The sequence below is a fragment of the Centrocercus urophasianus genome, unplaced genomic scaffold (genome assembly GCF_019232065.1).
Source record: "Centrocercus urophasianus isolate 14NV4802_14NV808 unplaced genomic scaffold, USGS_Curo_1.0 seq_738, whole genome shotgun sequence".
Classification (NCBI taxonomy): domain Eukaryota; kingdom Metazoa; phylum Chordata; class Aves; order Galliformes; family Phasianidae; genus Centrocercus; species Centrocercus urophasianus.
In genome coordinates this window covers 1-23,541 of record NW_024885353.1, presented here as the reverse complement: position 1 = coordinate 23,541, position 23,541 = coordinate 1, and the positions used below count along the sequence as shown (strand labels likewise).

Genomic DNA, 23,541 nt, shown 5'->3' with positions numbered 1-23,541 from the left:
GGAGTGGGCAAAACTGATTGAAGGAAGCCAACATTCCTGGCTGAAGATTCTGATTTTGTCTATATCGTTCCCAATGATCTGTTACTGCTTTTTGCATAGTAATACGAAGTTCTGCTCAATGCTTCCTTGATGCATGCTTTTGGAGAAATGCAAGCTGGCATCCCCAAAAATCAGGATGTCCTGATGTTGGAACCAAATATTTAGTTGTGACTTAACAAACAAACAAAAACTCTAAAATCCCAACCCTTTCTCCCCCAGCACGATTCATGGCTTTGGGAAATGATGTCCTGCTGCACGAAGGTGCCATTCCTTTGTCCAAACCTAATGCTGTTCTATCAGCTTTTCCTTCCACATCATTCTCTCCTGCCTGTGTTCCTGTACCAAGTCTAAGCCATCACAGCTGAGCTCGGGCGCAGTATTTTGTACACATTCATGCTGTTTCTACCCCCTGATGGGAAAAACACCCAAACCCTTATATCAAATGCTAGCAGAATCCCACGTGCTGTACTTACAGTGTAGCTTGGTGTTCCTCCCTCTTCTCTTATGCCTCAAAGGATTGAACTGGAGGGATTCCTGTGCTCTTTAAATGCAGGGGCTGCTGCTGCTGGCCCTATAGGCGGGGAGGGGAGGGGAAGGAGAGAGGGCTTTGGGGATCTGAGCAATGCCATTGCTATCGCCAAGCTGAAAATAGCTGCTGACAAAAGCCTGGCATTTTGTTCCCTTGTGTCCACTTGTGAGTAGGTGGACAACAATGCAGCCCCTCAGATGACACCTACAGCACATTCCTGAATGCAGCCTAATGGATCATAAATAAAGATGAAAGCTCAGTAGTTGCTGGAGTGTTGCTTGGATGTGGAACGTAAGAATCCTGAAATGAGAGCTTAGTCATAGTCACATTGCCAAAAATAATTTACCAAAATAATTGAAAATGTTTATCAATATTTATGTGTGTGTGTGTCTATGTTTGTATTTAGCCCCTGTGAGTTTAAGTATTTGCAGAGCAAGATGCTTCTTTTAGTTTGTGACTTTCTTTGGTGGCAAAACAAGCTCAAACACCACTGCATTTCATGTAATTAAGTAAATTAGCTTATTTTTATGGTTATAAATGGGCTTTCCAGAGTTCTAAGTTGATTGTAGTGTGGTCTTTTTTTTTTCCCCACAGTTTCTTTCACCACTTTCACTTGTCACTAATGAGTGTGGGGTCATCCAGAAGAAGTTGTCCTCCCTCCTGCTGGATTCCAGGCCTTATACCCTATCTGACAGTATCTCTCATTCAGAAAGCAAGATCAAGTGTTCATGCCCCTTGCTGATTAAATACCATTTTCCCCTTCTTCAGAGTCCTTCTCTGACCAAAAACACCCCAACAAAAAACTACCACTGTACAATGTATTACACAACTCCAGTAATTTAATTTCATTAAACAAAAACAAAGTCAAAATGTTTGTAATTTGTCTGAACAAACAGCTTTTACAATATAACATAAATCTTAACTTACATACAATTTTTTTTTTGTTGAAGACTTTTTTGAACTAACTTTACAGAAGAGGAACACTGAACATAGGAGCAAGATAAATTCTAACTCTGGCCTTTTAGTAAAACAAAATATAACAGTATATGGTAAAACAAAATAAAACAGTACTTTCTTTGTGCAAAACATGTACTGATAGACTGTACCTTTCTGTACGAAGACAATTTCAGCTTACTTTGCATAGCAGAAAAGCAACACGAGACATGAGATACAAAACTCAGTTTCTATAACACTTTAGGTAAGCCTTGTGTAAAAATACTTAGCCCTAACTTTCTCAGTAAAGCCAGTTTTAATTCTAAAGCATTCAGGCAATTCCAGCATTGTTGTCTTGTCAATTCACATCCAAAACACACCTTGTCCATTGTAGAGCTCATTGTGTGCAGTGTATTATCAGTAATTATGCCTGCTAAAACAGTCAGTCACTCAATATCCAAAGATCAGTTTTCTGAGACTTCAAGTTTTCATTGAGGAATACATGAGGTCCCTTGAGAGATTGTATCAGTGCCACATGAGGGCCACAAAGATGGCAAAGGGCCTGGAGCATCTCTCCTATGAAGAAAGGCTGAGTGAACTGGGTCTGTTCAGCCTTGAGAAAAGAAGACTGAGAGGGGACCTGATCCAGGTCTATAAATATCTGAGGTGTGGGGGGCAGAATGGCGAGGCCGGACTGTTTTCAGTGGTGAGTGGAGACAGGACAAGGGGAAACGGCTGGAAACTGCAGCATAGGAAGTTCCACACAAATGTGCACAAGAACTTCTTTACAGTGAGGTGACGGAGCACTGGAACAGGCTGCCCAGGGAGGTGGTGGAGTCTCCTTCTCTGGAGATGTTCAAGACCTGCCTGGATGCCGACCTGTGCGGCCTGCTGTAGGGAACCTGCTTTGGCAGGGGGGTTGGACTCGATGATCTCTGGAGGTCCCTTCCAACCCCTACAGTTCCGTGATTCGGTGAGTTTGCAGGCAGCACAGGCACTGTGTTCGGCACTCCTGGTGTGTGGAAAAAGTTTTCTGTCGTTGTCTGAGGCTCTGGGGGTTCCTTTAGCACAATAGGCTAAAAGAAAAGGGAAAGCTAACTTTCAGTTAAGAAAAAGTAGTCAGTTCTTGCTGTAGGTTTCTGCAGAATGTTAGCAAACACACTTCTTCCTCAAATTCAGAAATCACTTTTTTTGGAAGGCAGTGCTGGATGATGAATAAAAATTGAAAAAGTGTTCATTTTAAAGTTTTGCCTGCTTAAGGAATTACTACACCGTTCTTTCCCACTCAACCTATGGTTAAGCAGTTGTAATATATCGTTTCTTACTTTTTCTTCTTATAAGGTCATGTTTTCTGAGCTATGTTTATTACATTCTGGTTTCGATGGGATTGGGATATGCTAAAGAACAGGATTTGCAGGAACTTGCACACCAGCAGGTATTAGTCGTGCATGTTGCAGTGTAACATTCAGGAGTGAAGCACTTGGATTTGGGACAGAGCTGGTGGTGCTAGAATTGAGATCAGAGTTGTTCAGTACAGGTGCAGCTACAGAAGTTGGTGACAGCATGATGTTCAAGGATGTGTGAAAAGCTGGAATGTGCTTTCTGTTCAGATGTCATCATTGGAATGGCACCTAAAACAGAAAAAAAAAAACGCTGTAAGGATTGAAAATTGAAACTAGAGACTTTGCATTGTGATTTCACAGCTCTGGTAGGACGAATCTGGCTCACAATCCTTCAAACCTGGCATCTGTGTGCATATTTCATTCAGTACTCACCTGCAGTGGGTAAACTTTGGGTAGCAGTGTGCTGCAATGAACATAGCCCAGCATTCTCTCTATTGGAAGACCTGCATTATTGCTATGGTGAGTGCACTGAGTAAAAGGAATGAAGTAGCCAGATGGAAAAAAGGTCTGAAAAAGAAAAAGACAATACACAGTTACTCCAAAGGTGTAAGAAAAAAATAAGTTTTTCTTCAAAATCACATTCCCCTTGCCACTTTCTTATTCTATATTCCTCATATCCCCAGGGCTCAGTATTCCATACTGGCTGCCATCTGAAAATTGGACTCAGTCGATTCAAAGCCATGCTCCAAAACAAGGCTGTCCTCATCCACACAAGTCACCCAGATTCATTCCCAGATTATATGCTAGAGAGGAACTGCAGACCTATATGCAATTAACGCAGTGCAATTCAGCTAGGCAAAAGAAATCCTCATGTGTTGTTTTTTTTTTAATAAACACCTGGGCTTAGTAATTGTGTCACCTCACTCCTAGATTGTGTTTTTTCTCATGGCAAATATCGGAAGGCAATCCTTTGGCACTTGTAAGTTCTGTTTTTGACAGTAGAACTGTTTGTGATTTGCAAGTTCACTGTAACAATAAGTGAGAACTGTGGTGAGTTTCACTGCAGTTCTGTTGTACATCAAAGTATCGTAAACTAAATGTTAGTATTCTAAACTAAAAGAAGTAACAGTCTGGAACCGTATGAGATCTCAGTATTGCTTTCATCTACTTAGCGATCTTCATCCCAGTCAAAGCCTGAAAGTCGCTTCAGGAGAGTCCTGTTTTAAGCTGATTGCTGTTGTTTTTTCTAAAACATGCTGTATAATAATCCAACTAAAGGCAAATCTATATACGCGTAGTTATTCAGTTTTGTTTATTTTGCATCCTTTCACGTGGTGTTTTCCCAGGTAGCAGCAAAAAATGCTGTGCTGTGTGGCAAAGCTCACCTCATGAGGAGGACTGGCAAATGCCACAGGTGCATCTTGTTTAGTTTCGGTTCTGTTCTCATCTTCTGGAGCGCATTCTCTTTTGCGCTGCTCAGAACAACCTGCCCCGCTCTGATCAAGTGTTTCAAATCTGTTTTTATTCCTGGAAGTTGTCCGTTTCGTGATTGGTTTGTGAGCCAATGGAGGGTGGTCTTTTGTGTTTAGGGGGTTCTCCCTTTAAAAGAAAACGCACATGAAAAAAGCAAGCAGGCACTGTAAGAAACATGACATTCTTAATTACAAATGTACTATGATAGCCATATGTTTTATAAATCAGAAAAGCAGAGTTTCTTCTGATTCTCAGTTTGAGTCAATAAGAGAACCAGTTCCATGTTATCCCCTCTTGCTCCTTCAAAGCTGGCAGGTGGTCAATGCCACACATTGCCATAACCCTCTGGTACCATTTCATGGCAGTTTTGACAAGCACAATTTGAAGCAGCGTAATAATTTACAGACACTAAAGCATGCAGCAACTGAGGAGTGAAAGATGATCCAGACCCAGTTTCTTCATGTGCATCAAGTGTATCTGAACCTCTTGTTCTCTTTGTGTGTTGTATTAAAATCTCTTAACCAAGTATAACATTAGGTAAATACGTCTAGAAGATAGCAGGATGTGGGAACATGCCCTGTCCAGCAGGTTTTGTGTGCCCACTTTGCCTCCTAACACCTTTACAGCCAAGAACAAGAACCCTCATATAAAAATGAGGAAGAGGAGCTACACCAGAACCATTGAATGTAAACAGATTATCTGTATATAAACAGATAAAGTCCTGAAATAACTTCTCAGGAATTGTATCTTTTTGACAACAGTTGTACTCTTAGTCATACCTTCTCAGAAATAAAAAATTGGAGGGGCAAAGGGGGAAAATGAGAAAATACAGCCTGATTCCAGGCTGGGTTTTTGAAGATTTACATTGTGCTGAGTCCTGTATATTCTGCCTGATGTTTTAAAATACCAAGATTACTTTTTCTATGTAACAAACCCAAACCAATTTCTACAACAAAAATCGGCTGCCAAGATGACTCCTTTGTCACTTGGCTTCTTTAGTTAATGGAAAAATATGACAGCATCTGCTAGGTTCCTCAATCACTTTGAAAACAAACAGATGACACCATCACAAGGCTATAAACCAGGCTGACAGAAATTAACTTACCACAGCATTATCAAGGCTTTCCACATTACTTCTACACTTTTTAATCAAGTTACTCTCTTGTAGTGCCTGAGACCTCTTAAGGCAGCTCTTTGATGAAGATTCAGATTCCATAACTGGTCTTTCTTTAGCTGCTATGGCTTTTCCTGGATCAGCTGCAGCTGTGCAATTGTCCCCTTCCTTGCTGGTCATTTCACTTAATGCTTTTGGATTAATACTTTTAATTCCTTTCACATTAGCACGCGGTAGAGGCTGCAACATGAAACTTGGGCTGTACACTGTCACAGCTTGAGAAGGATGCAGATACATTGCATAGGAGGCACCAGAAGGAGGCTGAGGTTGCATCACTGCTGATGCTGACTGGTGGCTTGGAGGCAGGGCACCTAGCGGCTGAATGAGAAGAGGCTTTGGAGGGGTTGCAGCAGTGTGAGTGTTGGTCTTGGGAGCTGCCTCAGGCCAGGGCAGACTGTGCTCCAAAACAGATCCTGACGGATCATTTTTCATGTCTTCTGGTCTCCTTAAAACAAGAAGTCAAAACACATATTTTAGTATTTTCATACAGAATGCCCTAGATGTTTTTTACATTACAAATTCATGCTGTCTTTGTATGTCTTGATAAACCGAAAACTCCAAGTGAAAAAATAGCCTAAAGCACCAGAGGTTTCAGGTACTTGCAGATCGCTGCCCAACTCAAAATAAGCATAGATTAAATTTAACAGTCAGTGACAAAAAGCTTCCAAACACAACACTTGTGCAGACTTACTTTGGCGGTTCTTCCAGCTGATATCGAGGGACTGCTGCAAGCTGAGACATTTCACTTGTATAAACTGATACGTTTTCATCTGTACCTGCTTCAAGGGAGAAAACAAAAACATTCTGCTATCAGTTTTGTTCTAAGTGAAATTCAATCTTGAGACTGCATTATTTCTACTATTATTTCTAATTGCAGAGCTTATTCTCTGAAGATGTGTTATTTTAGATTTGTTTTCGTTATCAGTCTCTTAAGGCATCAAGATTTACAGACAACCTACCCTTATTTCCCCCATCTTGTTTGTTTCTGACTTTTTTTCCAACAATAGTTGTTGTAAGCAGGAGATCCACTCATCCACTTCTATCAGAAGGCAAGCCTGCATATTTAATACAAGACTCCACATTCAAGTGAAAAACACGACTAGAAAGAGAGAGACAAATACAGTTTTCAGCCATACTTGTGCTTATTTTAACTGGACTGGTTGGAGGAGAATTGGATCTTCCTTCTGTCACTTTCTATACTTCTAACCAACTTTATTAGGGATGGATGCTGAGTGAAGTTTTACTTTACTCTTGAAGGAAAAAGATTTTTTGAATGTTGCTCCTTGGAAGTGGTAGATTCTGAAATACCTGATGCAGGGTGCTGATGTTGTTTTAAGCTTTGTAGCTATAAAACCAAATAAACAGAAGAGTTTTATATCATACGTAAATTCAGATATATCACAAATATATTCAGTAGTTAAAAGCAACTATTTGAGCCTGGCTTATAACTACTGAAGTACCAGGCAGCAGCAAAAATGGAAATGCAAGTATAAGAACACATACTGTGTGCCTTATATGTGCTCCTCTGAGAAATACTGCACTGTTGAGAACCAACTGCAATGATGTGAACATCACGGACTTTCTGCCCCTTTTACTCAGTATTTTGGTTAACAGCTTTCTAGGAGAGAAAAGGAAGAAATTGCAATCATCATCAAAACAGAAGAAGGTGGTACATATACGTACCATCGGTGCTCGGTGGGACTTCAGGTCCTGTCCATTTAAATGCTGGTTTTCTCTCTCCTCTGTTACACAGACTTTCTCAATAAACTTAAGGCTTCTGAGAACGTTCGCTATGTCATAAAGCCTCTTGATTTTAGCTGAAATAAACACATATAAAGCAGAGCAATTTTTAATAAGAAGTTACCATTGATCTGATTTTAAAAGTTATGATGTATTTTTAGTGTTTGAAACGAAAGTCATCATTTATGAGCACCATTTTGTGGAACATGTATTTGTATTATAAAATAACATGACAGACCACAACTTTTTTGCATTCATACTGTTTCACAAAAAAAGAATAAAAAATAGAAAAGGAGTTTGCCTGAGAACCAAAGGAGTAAAATTTTCAGGGAAATGCAAGATGAATTACTGATCCTTCAAGAGCAAGCACATTCTCACCTATTAGAATACACCAATCTAAACCTCAAAGTACCTTTATATCTGAATGGAGAGGAAGAGGAGGAAACGTGCAGGGAACTGAAAGCAGGCTAAAACAGTGAAGAAACAATTGGCAGTTACAACATTGGGTTTCACTTCCTCACCTGTTTAAGCTATTAGCAGGACTTTTACAGTATCTCTTCAGGTTTCCCTCGAGTAAGCAATGTGACCTGAACACTTATTTGCAAGCTGCTGGGGCACCTTTGCTGAAATGATGCCGAAATGTTTGACAGGTTCCTTGGGAAATCACTACCAATAAGCAGAACCTACTTCAGGCTGGAAAGATTTCCCAGACTTCTCTTATGTGATGTGTTTGAACAGTGATGCACAGGTGAGAACTGTGCAAAGAGGTTTTGTAGGTTCAAATACCTTCATGGCAAGATGACGGCATTTTACACTGCACAGTCTTGTAATGGATTCGCTCATTTAGCTTACGCTTGATTTCAGAAAGCGATCAAGAAGCAGACAGGAATAGCAGCCTTTTACTTACTGTTAAACTTGCTTTTATCTAAGTCTTCTATCTGATCTTCTCCAATAAATATTTCAGCAGCAACTTCAAGGCTTACTATTTGAGGTGTTGATACAAGAAGCAGCATCACAAATTTCTGACTCAGCACTTGCAGAGACTTGCCTTTCTGGCTGTTTATAGAGGCTGCAGAAGACAGGAAAAGAGGATTAAAGCATTAAGTGACATGTCAGCTACAAACATTTTTATTGTGCTATTCTGTGATTCTGTGAAATTTGTCAGCAGCAACTACGCAGGGCCGACACAGAGCCCAGAATCTAGTTTCTACATGGCGATCATCAGGAAGTCAGGTGAATGCCATGACTAAGTACAAAACAGTGTGATGTATTGCCTTGTATAGCTCTCCTATCATCTGATTTGTACTCCTTAACTACAGATTATGCAATGTATGTAACACTCCTCAGTGAGCATGTCTTCTACAAGTCAAATTTAATGGAGTCATTTAGGCTTCTGGCTTCTATTGCTTCCATAGGTAACAAACCTGCTACATGTCTATGTTTGTTACATCACCTGATGCCCTTCTTGTTCTTGCACTCTCAAAACCAAAATGTGTTCTTAAGAATTAAATGGGTAAGACAACTGAAAGAAAGCACAGAGTTCTTCCGCCCATCACAGACAGCAGCGTTTCAAACGTAAAGACTGATACATTTTTTTCCCCATGCGCATATTTATAATCAGGAGCAATGTTATTCCTGGCATTTGGAGAAACCTTACCAGCACAGAATTCGGTTCCTAGGAGCTCCACAGAACATATTTCTGAATGCTCATTGGAGACGAAACACCTTGCTGCTTCTTCATTTCCTTTGCCATCCACATCAAACTCGTGCTCGTACTTTCTTTTCTAGATCATCTGAATTTTTTCTGTGTATTTGTTCTCTTCTCCAATTTTCTTCAAGGTCTGCAGGATTTTGGCAAGGTTATGCCGCCCATGCCAAATGTATATGTTTCTGGCAACATGGCTCACCATGCGGAGGCTCCTGAGCACATTCACAATCCTGTAGATACGTCTACATTTAACATCTGCAGAAATGAAATGCAAGATTAACATGGCATCTCAGTCACGTAAAATGTCTTTGCCATTTACCTGAAATACAGTTTGCACGGAAAAAAAGATGAGTTTGCTATGCTTCCCCCTCTTAATTTGCTTGTAAGGCATTTTCTAACAGGATGTTCTTTTGTCTAACAATCTAAAAATAGGATTTGCTATAATTATTCAAAAAATGTTACAGCAGAGTGGTTTATATTGGCTTCCCAAACTGCAGAATATTGCAATTTCATTGTTCTTACAGAAGAAGACCTTCAGCTTTATGTCAGCATTTGGAATCTTGGCAGATGATTGGTGAGATACAAAAATAGTGACGTAAAACGAGAAAGTTGAGTTATCAAAGGCAGCAGAGAGTAGTTTCTTACTTTGGTGCAGTGATGTACAGGAAGCTGCAGGTTCGGGTGCCAGAAATGCTGTCTCCTGCCATAACAATCAACTGCTGATCTTTGCCATCATTTCTATGCCAGAAAATCCCAACAGCTTATTTGTGTTATCTGCAATAACTTAGACGTTTAATATTAAGCAAAATTCTGAGTTTATTAGTTCAGCTTGCTGGAGAAACTACAGTGGTTTAAGAGAGTTGAGGTAAGAAAGAAGAGTTTGAAGGTTTAGGTGAATGAGAGCACAAAGCATTCAGACTTCTATGGAGTGAAGCAGTACTGCACAACAGGAGGGTAATTTATCAGCTTGTGCATAGGTGGACATGCAGTAGGATATACACCAACTTACTGAGCTCCTTGACTACTTCATCAAGGTAAATGTAGTTGTCTTCCACAGCGCTGGGATAATCTGGATACTGAGCCAGGAATTTAAGGCATAGCAATCCCAGGCTTTTCTCTTTGCGACTCGGTTGAAATATTTCATATTCATCTCCTGATAAGTGCTCCTACGCAGAAAAAGAATTTGAGAAGTTTTTACAACGGATATGTCAATATAAACACGTTACAGAGCTTCCCTGCCAGCACAAAGTCTGGCATTCTCCTCTGGCCCTGCGAGATGGCAGAACTGTAAAGACTGGAAGAGACCTCTGGAGATCACCCAGTCCAGCTCGCTGCTACAAGTGTACGAAACGAGTTTTACGTCTGGAAAACACTGCAAAGCGGAAAAAGCCGACAACCAAAGGGGCAGCGCGCGGAGGCGGCCGGCCGGGGCGCACCTGGCAACAGCAGGAAGGTTCCTGCAGCCCCCGGCTCCGCTCGCGGTTGCGGATCTCGGTGCTGGCGGCGCTGACCACACCTTCAAGTTGGCGGTGGGCGTCCAGGGCTCGCCGGGAAGGGCCTCCTCGGGCTTGGGGGGCGTGGCGAGCGGCTGACAGCCGGGCTGCAGCTCGGCCAGGGCACGCTGCGAGCCTCCCGCCTGCTTCTGGGCAGTTCGCAGCGATCCCCGGGGCTGATTCTCCTGCGGAGAGAAGAGAGGAGACGGGAAGGGCAGAGCCGAACGAGCGCTGCCAAGCCTCAGAGCAGCGCCAGGGCGCGGCGGGCCCGGCCGCGGTACCTTCTCTCCGGCGTCCATCTGCGCCCCCGGCCTCAGCAACGGCCGCCACCGCTCGGCATGGCCTGGCCCCGCACGGGACGAGTGGGCCGCCGGCCCGCCCCGCCGGCCGGACCACGCCCAACGGCCCGGCCGATCCGGTTTAAATATTCGGCGGCCGCCGCGCTCGCCGCCGCCTGTCTCGGACCTCGGACGGACCGGCAGCGGCAATACAGCCCCGCGCCGCTCCAGCCACCGGTTTGAACCGGAAGCGCGGAGCCGCCGGCGGAGAGGGGAGGCGCCCCGGCTAATCGGCTCGCGGTGCGTTGGCTGGCTGGCGGCGCTGGAAGGGGCGAGCGGAGGGCGGGGGTGCGTGCCTCCCGCCGCTCCCCCCAGCGGCCGCGCTGCGGCATCGCCCACCTCGGGACCGCCAGTCGCGCCCGCTCTGCGCCGGCCGAAGCTGGTGCTGCTCGCGCTGCTGTGCTTCAGGAGCCGGCCAGGTGCTCGCCCATAGCGGCCGCTCCGTTGTTCCCTAGAGCTCCCGGACGCGTCCTTGGGTTCAGGCAGACCTTCGCCCCTTGGGGCCTGAGCCTTCTAGGTGTCCGGTGAGCACACGGCTCCGTTTGTGCTCCTTGAGCTGGGGACTGAAGGCTGTGGGGGCGTATCTTGTGGTTTGACCAAAGCCTGTCGGTGATAAGCTAGCATCACATAGATGCTGGTCAATAACTGAAGAGTACAGTGCTTCGTAGGTACCCACCTTGTGTTATTTCTTAATTCCAATGCAAATTCTTAATTCCAATTCCCCGTGAAAGCACAGGGCTCTGTGGGTGTCTGCTCCAGGCCAGGAGGCTCAGGGCAACGAGCACAGCCTGAAGTACCTCAAGAACCTCTGACTACCTGGCTGCTTTAAGCACAGGTAAGAGAACAAGGTTATTCAACAGAAAGGAAGAGTGGATTCTGAGCGAGAAGCAGTCACTGGGAAACGCAATGTTATCCTTATTTAGGTGTCTCTGCAGTGCTGATTTCTTCCAAAACCTTGCAGCCGCAGGGGTGATGCCATTCACATTTTTCTCCTCATTTTCCTCTGGTTGTGCTGTAACCAAAACATATCTTTGTTTCAGGAAGTAACTCCAGACTCAGCCTCTCAGAAACACAGGAGCACTCAGGGCTCGCTGCAGGTCAGACTTCTTTTACTTCCTTGCGTCCCCTACAAAACTGGGGTGAGGTCATGTAGACCTGCTTAGGGCTCTTTACCGTAGCATGTTGTTTCACTTGCAACTTCACCCAAGACAAAACGATTGTTGCACTCCAATAAAGCAACTTCTAAAGATGAAATGTGTGCTGTAGAGAATGAGGGCAAACAAAATGATAGGTGTGTTTGTAGTCAGCCATGAGATCTGGATGCCATCTCAGGTGTTGTCTTCACCCTGAAACACTAAACAAACCATGTGTGCATTTGCCTTTTTTTTTTTTTTTTTTTTTTTTTTAAGTTCTGGCATGCTAATTTCAGAGAACGTTAAATCAAACTTGATGCATGCAGCAGAAGCTACAGTCAAAGAACATTAATAACGTGTGTATAATCAATGGATATCAAGATGTTACAAACACAAAATAAACAAGAGAGTTAGGCAAAGTGGATTACGATAACAAGAGAGAATAAATGGAAGGCTTACCCTTCAGCCGGGCTCACTACAAAACACCAGAAGGAGGGATCTCCAGACGAGATCCTTCCCCACTGGTAGCCAGCTCTTAAATAGGTCTAGGAGAGATGGAGCCAGGCTCCACCCCTTCCGGCTGTACAGCTGAATTGCCTTCACCTGTGCTCCTCTGGCTGACTCATGGCTCGCCTCAGGTGATCAATCAGAGGTTCAGGCCGTGACTCAGCAGTTCCCATACAAACGTGGTACACAGAGAAATAGAAATGTAGCACTTAAGTGCTTCACTTTGGCAGGTATATTCTTCCTGTTACAATTAATTATCAAGAAAAGAAGACAAAAGCACAGACATATATCCAGCATGAAATGCATCTGAGCTTCAACAGGTGCCTTCATCACACTGTTAAAGAGTGTAGAGAGCAAAAAGCTCAGAATGCTTGGGCTATAGCGCATGTTTCTGCTTCAGATGCCTCTTTGTAGTCGAATGTCTCTAAAAGCAAATGTTCATTCAAAGCCAATTGCTAGACAAATTCTATTCCCCTCAGTGCTTTAGCTGAGAAATGATATGTGGTGTTAAATGGGGCATAACTGGCAAAAGACTTTTTACTGTAGCATTAACAGAACAGTCTGTGCTACTGTGGTACCACTTCTGGTTCACTGGAATGCATTCACAATGTTCTTATGTTGAACTGTTTGGCTTAATTCATCTGTTGGTTCGTGTTGCGTTCCCACCAAAGAGAGTAAACAGGCTTGGACTGGGGGGATTTCACCAAGAATGAATTTGGTTCAGGAATGCTCATAGTGCTTGCTGTTAAGAATTTTTCTCCACTTCAATTCAGTTGCTCCCCAGAAATTTTGTACCATGTTATATCTCCTTGAAATTGCTCTTCACATGTCTTGCTTTGAGCATTCTGGCTAGCTCAGTCAGAATATCCCTTTTCATCTAAAGGTGCTTCTTGCTCTGAGGCTCTGTTGTTTCACTTCCAATGGCTCATTTGCTTCATGATGCTCTTTTAAGCGTGCTCCTGGACAAAGCCATCTGCAGGAGCTGTGTTCTCATGGGCTGTCAGACAGCACGCTGATGGGGATGTGAGTGCGTTGTAATTCTGTTGGTCATATGCTGATGGATGCATTGAATGGCATCTCAGAATTCCTCTTTCCATGTCTGTGCCACCTTTCTTATTTTTGTATCAGCTTTTTTTTTTTTTTTTATGGTACTCAGCACCATATGTCCTGCATCCAGGCTATTTCATGGTGTGTCTGAAGCTCAAACTGATTTGTCTGTTCTGTGGATTCCACACTGTGGAAACGGTAGTAAAACTGCTTAATTCTTGGAAATGGCATGCATTATAATGGCAGAAAGGGAACAGAGGTTTTGGAGTTAATTCTGCATATGATTAAAAGCAAAATTTTGTTGAAAAATCTTCCCTATAGTTGGTTTTCCTGTATCTTCTGTGTGTGCAGAGAGTTATTCACTGCTACAGAGATAACCTTTTACATTTCCCTCTGAGAGAATGCTGATTGAGTGCAGTAAATCCACCACAAAGGCCATAATATCTGGAATCAACTTTACCTGCACCTGCGATCTTCTGTTCCAAAAGCCATCTGTATTGTAACACTTCTCTGGAATAGAAGAATTCTGGATAGAGCATCTTAACCAAGCTGAATTATTTTATCTGCTGTGTGGGGATTAAAGTTGTCAATGTTAATTATCTTTGCCTTCTTCTCTGGCCATTTTTTTTCCTTGACTATGCTCAGAGTTCATTATAACTCTCATGCAGCAAGAGATTTAGTAAGATTCTACCAAAGTATCTATTTGCTGGCATAGTAGGCACACACGTCCACTCTTGCAAAGGGGATGGTCAGGGGCTTCTTGCTGATGGATTCCAGGTGGTGGTGTTCTTGTTCAAGTCCCAGCTGAGTTTATATTATTGGAATCTTGTTAGTTTGGAAAGTGATTTAATCTGCAAGAAGATGGAGATGTTTTTGAGAAATATTGAGGTTGTAAAGTTGTGTTATTGGTAGAAAATAGTGCTGTGTGTTCTGCTGAGAGTCAAGCTTGTCCTTTTACTAGCAGTAGTGATGGAAGAGGGGAGAAAGAGCAAAGAAGGATGACTAAATCAGTCTCAAAGTTGCATAGACTTGTCAAAGATACACTGGCACGTAGCAATGGTCTCTTAAGCCCACGTGTTTCAATCCATCTTTCACTTTATTTGTTATTAGAAGGGTGTTTAGTCAAGCATAAATAAGCCGAAATTATGTCAGCTAATTTATGATCTTTTATTCAAAGAAACATGCATTTCCTCCTTGTTTTGTTGTATTTCTGCTGAAGGCATGGCATGGGAGGTTAACAGCTAAACTGGGACACTTAGGGTGCTGTCTGGACATCCTTGCAGTGCAGATGGGGCGTAGGCAGTACTTTGCAGCACTGTGTATCACCCTTCAATAAGGCACAGGGGATGGTGAACACACATTGCTGCGTGCCCATCAAAATGAAATCCAATTTGTTTTGTTTGGCAGCTTCATCACTTCTTTGCAGAGATGATAATTCTCTGAGGATGTTTTCTTGTGAAGATAGAAAAAGAAACTTAGATGTGTTTGAATACTCATTCCTTAGCTATTTTGTGTTTTGTTTTGAACCCCATGGAGAATGCAGGGAAATGTGTGGTGCTTTAACAAAGAAAGTTTGTTGTTTTTTTTTTAAACTTCTGGCAAGGGGAAATTTTGCATCCAGTGAAGATGATGATTAACTCGGGTTTTTGCTGTGAATTCCCTGTTGGCACTGCTCCCAAACCTGGTCTGTCAGTCAGGTACACAAGATTGTGCAGCGTTGCAGCGTCTGCTCCTTCTTCCCCTAAAGGGATGGATATAGTGTTCAGCCACAATGGAGAGTTGTCCATTAAAATGGCAAGGGCCTGGAAAGACACTCAGCGTACCGCACTCATGAGGTGAAGCATAACAGGCTGTTAGCAGGCACGGAGGCACCTTTTTCAAGGGCCATTTATCCCAAGGACACTTGCTGTGCTTCCTTTTGAGTACACAGGATTCATATTTTCACTGTTCCTTTGGAAAAGGGAAGCCTCTTCTTTGCAACACGCTGCAGTGTGAATGATGCTTGGCAGCGTGCGTGCACCTGGTGGGTCAGGCTCCTCCACAGCAGTGGGCTAGAGCAGCAACCAGCTCTTCTCACACCTATTTGCTATTGTTATTTCATGTCTGCTTTCATCAGCATGCAGAGATGTCAGCTGAAATGAAGTCTCTATTTTGGTATTCTGTTCACAACCACTAAATGCCCGAGGAAGGATTTCCCAGGTATGAGGGGAGTTTATTTGAAAACGGGGTTTAGGTTTTCTAAGCTCAACTGTCGTAGTTAGCTGTGAGCTGCTAGCTGCATTCTGTAGGAACGGGCAGATGTAAGTACCCGATGCTACAATATGGCACGGACTGATGCCACTGAGGGGGCACTGGTGCCACTTACCAAAGTCAAATTTGAGTTCATGTCCTCACTGCTTTTCATCAAACTTGTCCCTGAGATTATACGGAGTACAAAAGAACAACTTAATCCAACCTCGTTACAGCTTAGACCTGCACATCTGCCTTTAGAGGTATGTTGCAAATATTCAGTGTATAAAAGTACACTGCAAAGTGCAGGTGTAGAACAGGCTCCTTTTCGTCTGATTGCCAGTAGGTGTGAATATTAGATGTTATGCTAACAGAAAATGACAACTTCTGTTCAAACCACGGGGGAGAAAGCCTATAATTACTGTGGTTTCCTTTATGATACGTATATGCATTGCTATTTTTAATCTCCTGACTGATGTTGCTAGGTTAGGTAGAACCTTAACTTGTGTGTTTAGAAGTAGCTTATGTTAATGAAATATTTTAATTATTTGATGAAGCTATTATCCATGAATAGTAAAATCTGTTTTCTGTTGGCACACGCAGTTTGCTTGAAGGGAAAAAAGAAGAAACAAAGTAGTGATTACAGTGTGAAAGATTTAAAATGAACTTATGAGTTTTGGTAAAGTGCCACAAGCTAATAAACAGAGATGTGTCATTTAATGTCTGCTGTCTTTGAGAATACCGATCATAAACGTTGGATTAACAGAGGGTTAATCCAATTAAAATGCTTTTCTTAATAGAAAATAGCATTTTTTTAATTTGGAAGAAATGTCTTCTGAGTCTGATTGAGGTCTGAACTTGAATATTGGCGAGCTCTGGAAGTATCAGAAGCCTGAAGTACTAACAGTGGCTCCCCAGTACCAGGCATGTCAGCACTAACTTGAATGTAACTTATATCATTGACGTTTCAGACCTGAACCAAATTAAGGATAAGAACTGATATATGCCTTGGACTGTGAGATGCTGGCTTTCTCGTGGGAGCAAAGCAATCCCATGAAAGTTCAGACTGAGGTCCAGACCCAACGCTCCCCATGCACCTCTGCTCTGTACCCATAGGTGTTTACAGGAAATGGTGTAAGACTGCAGGCTAAGCACCCGGCCTTCTGCTGTCTCTTGGGTTTGTAGATGTCACAAGATGTGCCCTTTCTGCATCGCCTTTAGCCAATAAATCCACTGCTTTTAGTCTGTTCAGATTACTCCCTTTTCCTTACGAAAAGACAAAATGTGGGATGTCTTTTGTCTCAGAGGCAGAAGAAAAAGACAAGGTTCAGACACATCCCTCTTCTTTCTGAACCACCAGATTTGAAAAACTTAGGGGAAAAATTTGACAGTGCAAAGACTGCTGCTGGTTTTGATTTCACTTTTCAGCAGATGGATTTCATATGCAAACGTGATTAAAGAGAGACAGTATCAGATAAGCCAGGTTCAATATTTTTCCTTTTGAAATTACAGCATATGCAATCTAACATCAAGAGATGTGTTTTAAGCAAATGAAATGCAAAAATCCAAAGCAGCTTATGTTTTGATTTGAATGGGAGACTTGGACTGACCCAGAATGCAGTCAGGTTCACTCAGTTATGAGAAAATAAAAGCTCCCAGTTCTGAGAATGTTGCCACTGTCTTCAATAGGAGAGATGTGGCTCACAAAGAAAAGAGTCCTATGATGGATGGGGTGTTAGCATGCAAAGCTACTGTTCATACTGAAGCAGGCACAATGGGAGATTGTATGCACTGAAGAGTAAGCAGACTTGCATGATCTCAGTGGCAGTGAGTGGTGCCCTATATGGCCTTGATGCATGGGCCAGCTTGCTCTTGGAAATGTTTTCCTTCTCGTAATTGCTGGAATGAGGCTGAGGCAGCTCGGCAGAAAAGGACCTGGGGGTCCTGATGGACAAGAGACTGAACATGAGCCAGCAGTGCGCTCTGGCAGCTCGAAAGGCAAATGGGATCCTGGGCTCCATCAGGAGAGGGGTGGTCAGCAGGGACAGGGAGGTGATTGTCCCTCTCTACTCGGCTCTTGTGAGGCCCCATCTGGAGTACTGTGTCCAGGTGTGGAGCCCTCAGTACAAGAAAGACATTGAGATTTTGGGAAGGGTCCAGAGGAGGGCAACTAAGATGATCAGGGGGCTGGAGCACCTCCCCTATGAGGACAGGCTGAGGGAGTTGGGCTTGTTCAGCCTGGAGAAGAGAAGGCTGCGGGGTGACCTCATTGCAGCCTATCAATACCTGAAGGGAACCTACACCCACGAGGGGAGTAAACTCTTCAAAAGGGCTGATAACAGCAGGACTAGGGGAAATGGATCGAAGTTGAAGGAGGGAAGATTTAGGTTGGATGTTAGGGGGAAGTTCTTTACAAGGAGAGTGGTTAGGCCCTGGAACGGGCTGCCCAGGGAGGTTGTAGATGCCCCGTCCTTGGACGTGTTCAAGGCTAGGTTGGACGGGGTCCTGGGCAACCTGATCTGAATGTGTATGTTTGGTGGCCCTGCTAGGCAGGGGGGTTGGAACTACATGATCCTTGAGGTACCTTCCAACCTGGGTGATTCTGTGATTCTGTGATTCTGTGATTCTGTGATTCTGTGAGGTACAAAGGAAGCTCTCTGCTGCTGGGTTAGAGAAAAGCATGCTTCTCCAGTTGTTTGCAGAAAGTCCTCGTCATGTTAAATCATTTGTTGCTGTAATCAGTGAATCACAGCTCAAGACAAGCACTTGTGCGGAGTCAATAAGCCTTATTTTTATCTTTGCAATCAAAGCTGAAGCACCACCTGATTTTGCATTGAGTCAAAGCTGTAATTTCAATAGTAAACATATGATATTTTATTTCAATGAAGAAGCTAATAATGAATAGAGCCATGTTTTTGATTAATTAGGATTTTGTTGCCAAGGAATTAATCTGTTTTCCCTTCTCACTGGGGAAAGAAACAACAACAGCAACAGAAAGCCCAACCCCAAAACTATCTCTAAAATGTATTTCTCAGCAGGGATAATTATAGGAAATGCTGAGTGAACTCCAGCAGCACATCCCAATATTTCTTTGTTTTCACGGGTTAAGAGGATAAATGGGGAAAACAGATGACAGCTAAATAGTGAATTTTACTATTACTGTTTTTTCCTGAACATAAAATAAGAAAAAAGGCCACAGGAGTTCCTGGTCACTAGCTATTTCTGGCTGAAACCAGGGAGCGAGTTTAACTCTGGCTATAAGTGTGTGTACTGATGTAGAAAAGGCTGCAGGGCTGAGGTCAGTACAAGTTACTGCTGCTATACCATCTCAGGAGTTGCTGGAGTGATACCTTCTATGACTGCGCTCCCTCAGATGATCTCCCATTTTCTCAGGCAGTGTGTGTGATGCTAACAGAGTTGACAGGCCAAAAAATGAGCTCGCTCTGCAGAATTAAAGTTTACTGAGTTGCTTGCAATTTATGGCTGTTAATCCATTCGTGCGCGTGGCAAATGTAATTTCTGTGGGTATGAATAAATAGAGCAACCATTTAGAAAGCAGCCTTTTAAAATACTGTCATTACTTATGGCAGCAGGGGATGCATTTCTTCTAAGTTTAAAGGAAAACATGTTTCTTTGCTGAGAGAAGCTACCACTTCTGTTCTTTGTGATAAATGATGTGTCAGTTGCCATATTCCTCCTTTTATATGTCTCTTCAGGATGCAGAAGCGGTGTTCAAAATGACAGTAACCAAGCTGCATTAAAAATTTTGAAAGGATGCAGCCTCTGTGTCAACAAATGTTGCGGTTCAGACTCATCAGTATTGATGAGTGTTTTACATGTGAGTAATTGAAATGTGCTGCTGCTGTGTGCTTCTAGCAAAGTGTGAAATTGAGGAACCAGACGACAATGCCAAATGCAGGCGTGCGTGACTGCAGTTTGAGCGCTTGCCTTGTGGGTGAGCAAAGTACTTTACTGTCTCAGTAGGGAGTACAGAAAAGTTTGAGATGAGAGCAGTTTGGGTCCTGAGCATCACTTCATTTTACTGCTAGTGGTTAAACAAGAACTGGGCGGTTTTGTCCTCCAGGCTGCAATAAAGAGTGGCTGAAGGTATCCTCCTATGCTGAAAGATGTCTCCTGCGTTAGTCATCTCTGCACTTGTAGGGAGCAGGATGGAGAAGAGAATGAGCTGACTTGTCCCTTGAAAAACAAAGAGAAGTGGCATTAAATATTAGTTCTTGCACAATAGGTTCTTAAATACTGGATGGAAAGCCTAGTAATTATTGGAAAAGAAAATAGATAGGTTTTTTTTGTTAATAAGATGTTTGTATAATAGCTGGAAAAATGAAAATGTTTTCATGAAAACGACTCAGTGGGCAGAGCCCTTTTGAATCAGGAAAATCATCTTCAGCATATGTCAATGTGTGAGAAGAAGGAGAGGATGAAGAAAGGGTAGAGTGGAGCTGAGCTGCGTCTCATCTTCCAGTTATTCAAGGTGAAACAGCCTGAGCATAGCAACTTGGTAAGAAATTAGCCCCAACAGCAATTAATAGCTACTTATTTGAACATGCAGCCTATGGTTTATTTTGATTTACAAACCTTTACATAAATCCAACTTCATACCCTGCTAGGACTGGCATGGCTATTTTTCCCATCTGGTCCTCTCCATTTGTCTCATGCAAGCAGCGACCAAATGTTACTTAAATTAAGGTACCTCAACATACAATTTTTTATTGACAAATATATTTATCACTTGCTTCTATACTTTCTAAAGAGAACAAAGTGTTAAACGCGTTAGAACCTTTGGATGGTGAGCATGCTTTTCCTGTTGCAATATTTTTCTTCATCAAAACAGTTAAGCGAAAGTAGAATATTTTGTCTATTATCATTAACAAGATTTGTAAAGCAAAGGCACACTTTGACTTCGGGCAGCTACATTTTGTCTGTCAGCCCTCAAAAGATGAGAAAGGTCTGAAACAGGATCCCTTCTTGTGTGTGTTAACAAATATACTTCTCTCACACTTTTATCATAGATCTGGTCTTTAACCTTTCTGGTATTAAATTCTGGTTCTAAAAAAGAAAGAAAAAAAAAAAAAGACACTTTCAGTCTGTTAGAGTGCTGAAGTATCATTTCATTTCACAGTCTCTCCTTAAAAGGTTGTCACAGCAGCAGTAATCCAAAGATCAGTTAAACACAATGACAGAATTGTAATTTTGTTCTTAATGTTCCTATATATATGAAATGAGGCAACAAAAAAGATTTCCAGCACACTGAAAATTCTTGCTTTGTTACATCTTAACTGCCACTTAGTGCTTGGATAATAGTTGGAAAATAGGAAAAAAGGATTATGGCTTTACGTTAACACTAGACTGACACTAGAGTTATGGCTGAAGAGGTGCTTTCATTCTAAGCCTTCATTTTCAGGCACTTACAGCTTTCTGAATACATTACCCTTCGGGCTGCCATTACACATGCTTGCTTTAATCCCAGAGGTGGTTTGTGGCATCTTTGCTTGGGCTTTTTCTTCATTCCTTTATTACGTTTTCTCGGCTGTTTATTTGATCCTAAATACATGGAAAAGTATTGTCATTATTTCATCAAAAGTTTAGATTTGGTTTTCTGTACCTTGCTATCAGTGCTGCTGCAGGACATCTGCCTTTGGTACAGCAGAGGAAATTTCTTTTATAGATAACGATTCCATGTTCTGAAAACCCACTTGCTCTGTTCTGGCTTTTACTCCTTGAAATAACCAAGACATTCTTTCTTAAGAAGGAACGTCTTAAGAACGTCCTTCAGTGTGATATCATGGTTAGAAACATCAAGGTGTACTAACTTAGTCATGAAATTGCTCTGTGTGACAGTGGCAGCACATCTGAATAAGAATAAATAGGTGATTTCTGGTGCTTTATAGCATTTATCTAATGACTCCACTCTCCGTCGTGATGTGATGGGAGAAAAAAGCCTCTGTTTCACCAAGAAATGCCATAAATAAAGTTAATCTACAGCTTCAGTTTTGCAAATGAAATCCCCTTTGTTTACATGCAGTTTGGATTAGCAGACAATGTGGGAAAATGATGAGGGACAGGGAATTCAAATCCAGTGCTCCGGCTTCCCAAAGGAGCCCCTCTCTGCCAGCCCTTCCCAGTAATAACTTCAGTCTCTTGGCTTTTGGTGTAAACTCGAGAGATGAATCAACACTGAGGGTTTTGCATTTCAGTGAGAAACTGAAATGTGTGCATGTGCATATGGACAAAAAGAGTGGGAGGTTGGCATAAAGAACAAAAATTATTAAGAGCAAACTAAACCCAAATCCTGAGTGGGAACTTTCTCCAGTACAACCATGGGTGGGCTTCAGACATTCTTGTTATTTAAGATGGGGACTGTTACTTATTTAAGAGAGCATGTAGGCCCATTATTACATCTTTTCACCACTTTTAGGTACAGGTTGGACAAAATGCATCCCAGCATGGTCCTCGCTGTTCCTGTGAAGCCATAATTTTACATGGAAGTGGTCCTGAGATGCTAGCTGATGATGATCTCATGAAGACTGGGAATGTGTTTGTTTGTTTTGTATGTGGATGTTGGCGTGTTGTTTTTTTTTTAATAGAAGCATGCAAGCGTTTCAGCATTTCTGTGTCCCAGGCAATGGCCTTCTACTGAAAAGATGTATCCCCAGTAGATGAAGAACATCAACTGAGACAAATTCGTAAAAATGCCGTCTTGTTTTTCAAAGCTACCAGAGGCCATTATAATCCAAAGCTGCATAGCACCATGTGCAAAAACCCTGCAGCCATGGGGTAAGCAAGGCAGCTGACTGCAGACAAGTGTCTGTTTTTTGATGAGGATTAGTTAAGGTAGAGTTGTCATAAAGTGATGGCCTTGAAAATATGTTACTTTCTTTTAGGAGAATGTTAGGTGTGAGGTTAAGGTGTAGTTTCATCAGTCCTCCTCCACCTTTTTATCTGTCTCCCCCATATCTCTCACAGTAGCTTAGTCAGCAGCATTTTCTTGCTTCGTTGGTTTTGAAAAGCACTTGCTGCTCTCCAGATTATGTTCAGGAGACTGTCTCAGGTCAACAGTCATAAGACATTCTTTGCTCAATTCTTTTCCCAGCCTAGAAAACGAAAGAAAACAAGAAAAAAATGACACCCAAAAAAACAGAAATTGGGAAGTGGGGAAGGGAGGCATGATCTAAGTTACCTGGTCTCTGTATGCAGTTCCCATAAAGAAGGTTCTTCTACAGTGGATGTCTGAGTTCCTTGAGTCTGCTTGGCCAGTCTGGGACACCTGAGAGAGCAGAACTTCTAGCATCAGTTGTATTTTAGAACAGGTATTTGAACTTGGTAGTGCCAGTATCATGGAAATACTTAAACTGTAATTAAGCATTCACTGTCTGAGTGAGTAATACAAGCAAAGGCAATCCACATTTACCATCTCCCTACAAATATGGGATAACATGTCACTCTGTATTTTTGTCACGTCTTTCCAGTTTATTTTTTATTTTTTCACTCCCATGTATGTTATGTGTAATTGTGAAGCCTTCTTGTCTCAGGAGAGCAAGCTAGAGAAACAGGCTTCATAAAACCGTATCTTTTAATTCCATACAGTATTCAGGCTAGGAGTAGAAGAAAAGGTTGTGTTTATTCCTCATCATGTGTTTAGCTCGGTAGTTCTGATTAATTTAATGGTCACACAGAGATTTGAGCAGTAAAGATGCTCATCATCCTACAGGTTTTATCGTGTGCTTTTTCTTGGGGAAATCAGTGATAGAATTGTCTGCCTGCAAATGCAGAAGATGCTGTTGCAATACTTAAATTCTTTGAGACAGGCAGGGTGAGCATAAGTCTTATAAATTAT

General features: G+C 42.4%; 1 protein-coding gene across 1 annotated transcript; it reads right to left on the bottom strand.

The window, feature by feature from the left end:
- Positions 1–1,403: 1,403 nt before the first annotated feature.
- E2F8 (E2F transcription factor 8) lies at positions 1,404–10,775 on the bottom strand. Its single transcript, XM_042838161.1, is given in 21 exon segments — positions 1,404–2,036; positions 2,475–2,577; positions 2,827–3,097; positions 3,099–3,132; positions 3,277–3,339; positions 3,342–3,411; positions 4,230–4,368; positions 4,370–4,443; positions 5,423–5,936; positions 6,183–6,270; positions 6,628–6,661; positions 6,663–6,804; positions 6,806–6,836; positions 7,175–7,228; positions 7,231–7,308; positions 8,139–8,300; positions 8,889–9,194; positions 9,949–10,105; positions 10,376–10,452; positions 10,455–10,617; positions 10,714–10,775. Coding segments are annotated over 21 exon segments (2,649 nt in total). The 5' UTR covers positions 10,732–10,775; the 3' UTR covers positions 1,404–1,965.
- Between the last annotated feature and the right edge of the window lie 12,766 nt (positions 10,776–23,541).